Raw genomic sequence first — 10,000 nt, 5'->3', positions numbered from 1 at the left:
TTAAAGAGCTGAAATCTGTTAACCAAATGAAGCGCGCCGCTGTTAACGAGCACGCCACTGTTAACGAGCACGCTGCTGCTAACGAGCACACCGCTGTTAATGAGCACGCCGCTGCTAACGAGCACGCCACTGTTAACGAGCACGCCGCTGTTAACGAGCACGCTGCTGCTAACGAGCACGCTGCTGCTAACGAGCACGCCGCTGTTAACGAGCACGCCGCTGTTAATGAGCACGCCGCTGCTAACAAGCACGCTGCTATTAATGAGCGTGCTCCCGTTAACAAGCATGGTGCTGTAAATGAGCATGCACAGCGCTGGTAATGCACAAGCCACTGTTAACAAGCACACCACTGCTAATGTGCGCTTCACTGTAGATGAGCGCGCCACTGTTAACAGCCACTTGCTATTAATGTGTATGGCACTGTTAATGCGCACGCTGCTGTTAATGCGCACGCTGCTGTTAATGCGCACGCTGCTGTTAATGCGCACGCTGCTGTTAATGCGCACGCTGCTGTTAACAAGCTGGACTTTAAGCAGCTGTAATGGTTCATGTTACTAAGCAACAACTTTGCCTCAGGGATTTCTGGAAGAAAATTCTTATGAAGAAATTTCTGTGCAGAGTGTTTGACACAAAACTTTCATCACATGTGTGTGTGTCATTTTCAGACCACACACACCATCACTGGCTGTACACACTGGAGTGTGTGTTTCCACAGCAGCCACAGATCCTTCCCTCTGCATCCTTTCAGGATGTTTCCTTTAACTGAGTCAAAGTGACGCGGAGCTGTCGATGCGCTCATGATGCTAAATGTGTGTTTTGTAGCTCTGACCCATGTGAAGCTGTGGGCCATCGACCGGCAGTGCTTCCAGACCATCATGATGAGAACCGGACTCATCAAACACGCCGAGTACATGGACTTCCTGAAGAGGTGAGAAACTGCCATTAAAAGTCGATGACAGAGTCAACAATGCCAGAGTTTAGGAAAAGTTTTACAAGTAAACCCAGAAACCTTCTCAGGCTTACAAAGCTTATTTTGTTTATTAATTGTATTTATTATTTATTAGTCTGTTAGTCGGTGAAAGTAAAGCACATGTAGGTAAACTTCAACACAGCTGTCCACAGATGTGTCTTAAGGAAGGACACCAACCAAGAGTCCAGTTTCCTGTGAGAAATACATTCATTCATTATAAATGAGAACATTTCAAAACTAAAATGGAATAAATATGTTGATGTATTTACCAGAACAATTCAGGTTGTAATAATATTCACATTATGAATAATATAAATGTGATAATATAAATATATACTATAACATCAGTGAGAAATAGAAAGAGTCTCATAACGTGATCGTATTCTCGTCTTCGCTGTCGTCGGCTCTTCTGTTTTACAGACTTTAAGTATTTTTGTAGCGGTTTGTTTGAATCAGCGGAGCGATCAGAAGCTCAGCTGAAGATTAAAAGTCTGTGCTTTTTGTATATGTCACAAATACTCACCGTCCCTCCACAGTGGTTACTCAGAGTTGCATTATTGGTCCTCTGGTCAGACAAACAGACTCCGTGATGAGGAACATGGCTCCATTCATCTCGTATTTATTATCTTTTCACAACAAACTCCAACTTTTGAGTTTGAATCATTCCTGTCTGTGTCTGCAGCGTTCCCACCTTCCAGAGTCTTCCTGAGGAAACTCTCAGCAAACTGGCGGATGTCATGGAGGAGGTGAGTTTGTACCCGCCCCCTCGTTTTCTTCTGTGGGAGTGGGCCTGTAAATACTCCAATCAGATGCTGTCTTCTGGGTTTAGACTCATTATTCGGATGGAGAGTACATCATCAGACAGGGAGCCCGAGGAGACACCTTCTTCATCATCAGCAAAGGGAAGGTCAGTCCATCCTCCTCTTCGTCTTCCTCTCATTCGTTTCCTAGTGACTGATCTGCCCGCTCATCCTCATCCAATACATCCTCACAGGTGAATGTGACCCAGGGGGATTCAGCCACCCAGCAGCCTGTACACCTCAGGGAGCTCGTCAAGGGAGACTGGTTTGGAGAGAGAGCACTACAGGGGTAAGGTCACGTGACCCAAATATGTTATTTTATTACGTTAGGCTGGTTTAAAATTCGCTCTGAAGAACAGAAGGTGCGGCTCAGTTCACTCTGACGGCCCTGAAAGACGTCAGCTCACACAGACAAAACAAAATGTTTTTGACAGTTCATCAAACCTTCTGTTTGTCAGGGGCAGCCAGTCAGAAAAGGGGGGAGGGGCTAAAACGTTTGGTTTTAGACTGAGGGTGACGTGAGATGGGAGGTGGAAAGGAGCAGAATCAGTGTCCAGATGGTGGCGCTGCAGGGAGGATGATGATGTCACCGACATGTTTAGGATTCTGTGGGCTGCACCTTCACACACACACACACACACACACACACACACACACACACACATCCTGTAGGTATACAGGTGAAAGGTCATTCAGGGTGGACATACTTCAGCTCCTCATAACGCCGTCTCTGAGTGAGTTTGACAGGAAATGAGGTCACCGGGAGCACTTTAATGGGACGCTTGTTTCCCATCTTTGTGAGGACCAGCTGCAGCATGTGGACGTCCTGTCCAAATAGATTTCATCTCAGCTAAAACACCTGGAGGAGAATCTGGCGTTGGCGGCTCAGAAGCTTCGAGGTGGAGCGAGATGAGGCGTGTCGGAGTCCGCACATGTGAAGTCGGAACATGTGTGCGCTTTGCTAACCTCCTGCCATCATCGCAGCTGCTGCTAATTGGTTTGAAGTGTTTCTCTGTTTCCCCGCGGAGCGCCGTTCACACACCGGCCCATCTGCGAGTGTCTGTATCAGTGTGAGCGCCTCGGTCTCAGAGCTTTTCTGTAAAGAGCTGGAAGGAGCTCACACTGACTCATTTATTCAGACAGCAGGAGGCTGAAGGCCACGCTGCAGCTTCACCGCAGGCCAAAGTCCACGTTCAACCTCGGAGGACTCACCTGCATCGCTCCGTCATGTGGACCAACCCAACACAGTGCAAGCGTCACCTTTTTAAAATCAAAAGAATTAAAGGTGCAAGCTTTCTCATCTGTTGGGTATTTGTGGCCCGAGGTCGTCGGTTTGATTCCCTTTGCGTTGAAGCGTCTTTGAGCTGCACGCTGAACCCTGAAAGACATAATTCAAAATTCCACAAGCAACAAATTTCATAAAAATTCAGAAAAAGACAGATAAGAGGTGGTGGAGCTGGATGGGTTTAAGTACCAGGGGTCAAAGAAGTGCTGCAGGGTGGAGTGGGTGGAGACAAGTGTCAGAGGTCAGAGGGAGAGCAACATGAGTGAAAGGGAAGGTTTAAAGATGGAGGTGAGCTGAAAGTGTTCAGATGTTCAGTGAGCAGGAAAACAATGGTTTGGTTTCTGAGTTTGTTTCCAAATTAACACGTGAACCAAACTTGAAGCTCAAGTGAAACATGAACAAGAACAGGTGTGTTTTCCTTCTTGACCTGAACCCTGTTAGGGAGCGGGCGGCCATCCCAGAACCAATCAGGAAGCACCAGCACCTGCCGGTCGACTGACCTCAGCGAGCAGCAGGACATGAAGCTGTCTGGCCTGATGGATGTTCAGGGGGAAGCCCCTCCAGCTGCTGAACGTGAGGGAAGGCTGTTAAAGTGTGAGCTGCAGTCAGGAGTCCAGCAGCAGTATGAAGCAGCCCGAGCCGCGATAAAAGCTTCTTACTCGGTCTGTCAGGGTCTGCTCTGCATGACCGATCCATCCGTTTCCCCCTCGTTAGCCTTGAGCCTTGAGGTGTCACGCTCTCACGATTCCCACCGTCCGACAAACCTGGGAGCAGAGCGAGGTCTCCTCCATGACAGATGCCTCTAAAGGATCTGTGAGTCGAAATGAAAGCAGTGCTCGTACAGGAAAACAGCACTTCATTCATATTTCATTACACTGGTGCAGTCTCGGAGCCACTGCTGTGCAATCAGCCTTTTACCTCAGCATAACGTGTGTGTGTGTGTGTGTGTGTGGTCCACAGGGAGGATGTCAGAACAGCCAACGTGGTTGCCACGGAGCCGGTCACCTGCCTGGTCATCGACAGAGAGTGAGTCGTTACATTTTGTTCACTCAAACTCACCTGTGCGTGCTGCGGTGGCGCTCGTGTGTCACCTGAGCAGGTGAACCTGTCGGCCGTTTTTCCTCCTTCACAGCGTTTTAAACACACAGAGTGGAGCTGCAGAGTGAAGCTCCTGCTGCCCCCTGCTGGGCCTCACAGCTAACTACACACACAGCGCAGCATATGAAGCTCTTTTCTTTTCTTTTCTTCCATAAAATGAGCTCAAAGAGAAAAAACAAACACAAAGTGCTGATTTTTAAATGAGCACACAGGTGTTAAACAGTTTGACTGCAGTTTGGGGGATTTTTATTCCCAGTGGTGGAGATGATTAACAGGAACTTACAGACAAAGAAGCCGGAGCCCCGTCTGGGACAAATGATTTCACACTTTCTTTCTGTCATGAAATTAGTACATGAAAGTACCCCCCCCCCCCCCCCCCCCCCCCATAATTAAAGCTTTCAGTACTAAGGTGCTAAATGAATTAGCTCATTATTTGGCTGAGGTGGTTCACATGATAAATGAAAGTGATTGTTTACCTGCTAACGCTGGCTGTGTTTCCACACAAAGTGCAGATCTTACTGATGTCAGAGCAGTGAAAGCAGAGCTTAGCGACAGATTAGCTACACGCTAATCTTCCATCAGCCTCCCATCAAAGTCCAGAGGTTCATCAAAAATGCACATGTGCAAACACGATGCTTGACAAGCTTAGTGTTGTCCGATTAACAGGACACAGACACAACCACGATGACATGAACCCCACACGGAGTTCAGCGGCTCCATAATCAGGTGGAGTTCATTCTTTTTTCTTTTTTTCTCTTTTGTCTGTCCCGTTTGGATCTTTAGCATCAGAATTGTTGTCTGAAGGCCAAGAAAGGCCAAGAAAGGCCGAGCGGATTTACTTTACCAAGTGGATCATCATGGCCTTGCCATGTTGGTCCATTTGATTGAACATTATTATAATTATGTATTTATTTTATTTTGTTTTCAGTTGTTACAAACGGGACAGACATGACTGGGAGACAGAATGAAAGAAAGAGAGGGGAGAAGAGACGGTGAGAAAGGGGGGAAGAAACATACATACATGAGCGCCCAGCCCCAGTCGACAAGAACCACCAACACACCAACATCTGAGGGCATCAGCCACCGGCAGGGAGTGTGGTGAGGGGAGATCGGCCTCCGTACTTTGGATGGCCTGAGATGTTCCCAGAGAGGTGGAGTCTAAGACCCAACCTGACATATAGACACAGACGAACAGGCGCACGCGGACACAAACGTGCATTCCCACCCCATATACACAACCAAACACTCGGCACTCACCCAACGTGTAGACAGACACAAACAGACACTGTGCACACAGTCGCACTCCCCAAACATACCGTATATTCCATGTGCAGGTACCCCGCCCCCAGAGGGGCAAACCGTACCTGGACCCAGGAGGTGTAACCCTTCTCTCTGGGGTGGAGGAAAGCGGACCGCCTCCTTATCTGCAGTAGCAGGGAGGCCCCGCATCCCAGTCTGACGGTTAACAGAACCGGGGTGAGTGAAGACCCCAAACCTCCCTCCGCCCGCTCATATGTAGTGTTGCTGCGTGCTGTTCTCAAGTGCATTTAAAACACAGGACGGCATGGTGCTTCCTGCCAGAGAGCAGCACGGCTTCTCCCGAAAACCCTCAGTGTGTATATGCATTTAAAATTGAGGGCTGGGCACCAGCGCCAGAGGTGGGTTTGAATACACAGACCGTCCTCTGGACGCGGTATGACGTGCCCACCCCCAACGCCCTATACAGTGGGGCAAAAAAATATTTAGTCAGCCACCGATTGTGCAAGTTCCCCCACCTAAAATGATGACAGAGGTCAGTAATTTGCACCAGAGGTACACTTCAACTGTGAGAGACAGAATGTAAAAAAAAAATCCATGAATCCACATGGTAGGATTTGTAAAGAATTTATTGGTAAATCAGGGTGGAAAATAAGTATTTGGTCACCTCAAACAAGGAAAATCTCTGGCTCTCACAGACCTGTAACGTCTTCTGTAAGAAGCTTTTCTGTCCCCCACTCGTTACCTGTATGAATGGCACCTGTTTGAACTCATCATCTGTATAAAAGACACCTGTCCACAGCCTCAAACAGTCAGACTCCAAACTCCGCCATGGCCAAGACCAAAGAGCTTTCGAAGGACACCAGGAAAAGTATTGTAGACCTGCACCAGACTGGGAAGAGTGAATCTACAATAGGCAAGCAGCTTGGTGTGAAAAAAATCAACTGTGGGAGCAATCATCAGAAAATGGAAGACATACAAGACCACTGATAATCTCCCTCGATCTGGGGCTCCACGCAAGATCTCATCCCGTGGGGTCAAAATGATCATGAGAACGGTGAGCAAAGATCCCAGAACCACACGGGGGGACCTGGTGAATGACCTGCAGAGAGCTGGGACCAAAGTAACAAAGGTCACCATCAGTAACACACTACAACGGCAGGGAATCAAATCCCGCAGTGCCAGACGTGTTCCGCTGCTGAAGCCAGTGCATGTCCAGGCCCGTCTGAAGTTTGCCAGAGAGCACATGGATGATACAGCAGAGGATTGGGAGAATGTCATGTGGTCAGATGAAACCAAAGTAGAACTTTTTGGTATAAACTCAACTCGTCGTGTTTGGAGGAAGAAAAATACTGAGTTGCATCCCAAGAACACCATACCTACTGTGAAGCATGGGGGTGGAAACATCATGCTATGGGGCTGTTTTTCTGCCAAGGGGACAGGACGACTGATCCGTGTTAAGGACAGAATGAATGGGGCCATGTATCGTGAGATTTTGAGCCAAAACCTCCTTCCATCAGTGAGAACTTTGAAGATGAAACGAGGCTGGGTCTTCCAACATGACAATGATCCAAAACACACCGCCCGGGCAACAAAGGAGTGGCTCCGTAAGAAGCATTTGAAAGTCCTGGAGTGGCCTAGCCAGTCTCCAGACCTCAACCCCATAGAAAATCTGTGGCGGGAGTTGAAAGTCCGCGTTGCTCGGCGACAGCCCCAAAACATCACTGCTCTCGAGAAGATCTGCATGGAGGAATGGGCCAAAATACCAGCTACTGTGTGTGCAAACCTGGTAAAGACCTATAGTAAACGTTTGACCTCTGTTATTGCCAACAAAGGTTATGTTACAAAGTATTGAGTTGTATTTTTGTTATTGACCAAATACTTATTTTCCACCCTGATTCACGAATAAATTCTTTACAAATCCTACCATGTGGATTCATGGATTTTTTTTTCACATTCTGTCTCTCACAGTTGAAGTGTACCTCTGGTGCAAATTACTGACCTCTGTCATCCTTTTAGGTGGGGGAACTTGCACAATCGGTGGCTGACTAAATACTTTTTTGCCCCACTGTATGTGTTATGAGAGTATGAGTAATGTGGTCGTCAAGGGAGGGGCAAGTGGCCACCCGACCCCACCGCAGATAAAAAACTGCACCCACCCCATCATCCAATCTTCTCCCAGACTCGCAGGGTTGAGTTCATTCTCCACCTCTCCCCCACCTGCAGAGTGAGCTCCTGGAGAGAGGAGACCTCCTGAAAAGATGTAACAGCCTCCCCACCAGTTAGAGAGCCCTCCAGTTGGGCCAATGCACTAGAGGTCCCCCCGCACCAGGGCTGAGCCCCATGCACCCACCCACAACCCTGGCGACACAATAACCAGGACCCAAGGCCCCAAGGCCCAGCCAGAGGTGGAGTTAATTCTGCTTCCAGAGACAAGGACCAGCTGTGGCCACAAGATGGCAGTTATGTGAAAGATGGATGCAAACAGCCGTGACTGGTAGATTTCACAGACAGGCATTGCCCGGCTTCCCTTGACAGAACTCCGCTGACATCCATCAGTGTAAATCTGAAATATTTACCTGAGAGGAACACAAGGAAAGCAGTTGGAACTGAAGAGCACGTCAATTACAAGCCAACAGTCCCACCGGTGCCGTCTATAACCTGCTGTTATGGTTCGGAGGTTCAGTTACTTTTGGTTCTTTTCAGTTTTGTAGTTTTCGCCTCCCTTTCCCTGACCTTTCTCATCCCATATCTCTGCTTTAACCATTTCCTGTTTTATCAGAATAGAATAGAATAGAATAGCCTTTATTGTCATTGTACATGTACAACAGAACTGTTGAACAAACAGCTGAAATACATACAAACCAGATGAATGTATACAAAAACAATAGAAAACATTAGAGAACAAATTGGACATTAGACACATCAGCTGTGTTTCAGCTGCTGCTACTTCCTGTCTTTTTCTCTCCTTTGAGATTGTCTGTAACTCAGCGGTGTTCCTCCTCCTGTTGTCATTTCTCAAAGCGAGTTCGTTACTCGTGTCTTGGCTTCACCCACAAGAGATGCAAATGAAGGAGCTGAGGAAGAGGCAGAAGAAGAGAGGAGTGGAGGCAGCAGGTGGTGGACTAAATGAGATGTTCCCCACCTCAGAGCCTCTTTTAAAAGGATGCAAATTAAATCTGAAGTTTGGAACAACTGCATGATTAACAGTTATGTTTGCTGTATGTATGACCTCAGGTGTGACAGAGCTCATGGTCTCTATTTATTTCCTCTTTTAATTAAAATAATAATGATTGCATTTATATAGTGCTTTTCGAGAACCTCAAAGCACTTTACAAAGCCACTATTCATTCACTCTCACACACTGGTGGAGGCAGCTACAGTTGCAGCCACAGCTGCCCTGGGGCAGACTGACAGAGGCGAGGCTGCCATATCGCGCCATCGGCCCCTCTGGCCAACACCAGTAGGCGGTAGGTGAAGCGTCTTGCCCAAGGACACAACGACCGAGACTGTCCAAGCCGGGGCTCGAACCGGCACCCTTCCGACTACAAGACAAACTGCCAACTCTTTGAGCCACGATCGCCCTGAACTCACAGCGTGGACCAGTGTGATAGATATCAAAGCTTTTATTCCCACACAAGGACACAGTGAAGGGAAAGAGACCTCCCTGTGTGGATCCTCAGGCTGCGGCCTCTTTCCTAACGTGAATGTAAAAACACTCACACAGGATGTGAGTCTGTCCTGGAGACGTCCTTCACCATGGAGCACTGAGACTGATCTCAGGTCAGAGGACAGGGCGGTCCTTTGCCAGGTTCTCCTGCGTTGCAGTGGGCTTTAAGCGTGGGGGAAAGCCCCTCTTAGAAATGAGTCAGAATTTGTATTACGAGCTGTCGTAGACTTTCTCTGAAGCTGTGATCAGCTGACTTTTGTGGATTTGACAAGCTGTTAGCTGAGCTGTGATGGCTGGTTTCCAGCACCTCCACGCTGTGAAGCTGCAGTAGGAAGGCAGTGAGTTTAAATGGATGCATCACTGCAGACCTCAGCACACTGCTGTGAGCCAGCTCTGCGTGTTTGAGGTCTCTATGAGTTCTGTGTATCTTACAGTAAAAGCTCTTTAAACAACACTGGATTAAAGTCATTACACTGAATTGAACTGGTGGTTGGTCTCTGTGCTTCCTTTACACGTCGAGTTTATGGTCTTTTTCATTTAGTCCCCTCTGTTCTCTGCCTGCTGTCTGTCTTTTGTCCTGTTCAGTTTCAGGTCCTTCAGTTGTCTGTTCCCCACATCTTCTTTATACATCCTTAGTTTCACTTGAGTCTGTGTGTGTTAGTAGCATATAAATAACCTCCTATATTTTACGTTTCTCGACGTGAGCGAGTCCACCAGTTTGCCCACATTAACCAGAGTCAGCCAGATAAACAGGAGCAAAAGCACGTGTGCATGAACATGGAAAAAAATCTTGAATGGTGTGTTCTGATTGGCTGCTCTCTCCACCTCCCTCTCAGCTCATTCAAGCATCTGATTGGTGGCCTGGACGACGTCTCCAATAAAGGCTACGAGGACGCTGAACTCAAAGCCAAGTAGGTCTG

At 47.9% G+C, this 10,000-nt stretch overlaps 1 protein-coding gene across 1 annotated transcript in view; it reads left to right on the top strand.

The window, feature by feature from the left end:
* Positions 1-10,000, top strand: part of LOC146569208 (cGMP-dependent protein kinase 1-like) — a 77,672-nt gene that overhangs the window by 50,487 nt on the left and 17,185 nt on the right. The window contains exons 4-9 of the mRNA XM_085285578.1: positions 823-928; positions 1,653-1,716; positions 1,800-1,877; positions 1,965-2,059; positions 4,016-4,081; positions 9,917-9,991. Of these exons, the coding sequence (XP_085141704.1) occupies positions 823-928; positions 1,653-1,716; positions 1,800-1,877; positions 1,965-2,059; positions 4,016-4,081; positions 9,917-9,991 (484 nt within the window). The remainder of the gene's footprint in view (positions 1-822; positions 929-1,652; positions 1,717-1,799; positions 1,878-1,964; positions 2,060-4,015; positions 4,082-9,916; positions 9,992-10,000) is intronic.

The sequence above is a fragment of the Mchenga conophoros genome, linkage group LG8, assembly GCF_057382185.1.
Source record: "Mchenga conophoros isolate Kocher_MC1m ecotype Shallow Benthic linkage group LG8, M_conophoros_male_GT1.1, whole genome shotgun sequence".
NCBI classification, from domain to species: Eukaryota; Metazoa; Chordata; class Actinopteri; order Cichliformes; family Cichlidae; genus Mchenga; species Mchenga conophoros.
Note: the sequence above shows the minus strand (reverse complement) of the source record. Positions and strands in the feature narration are given on the sequence as shown.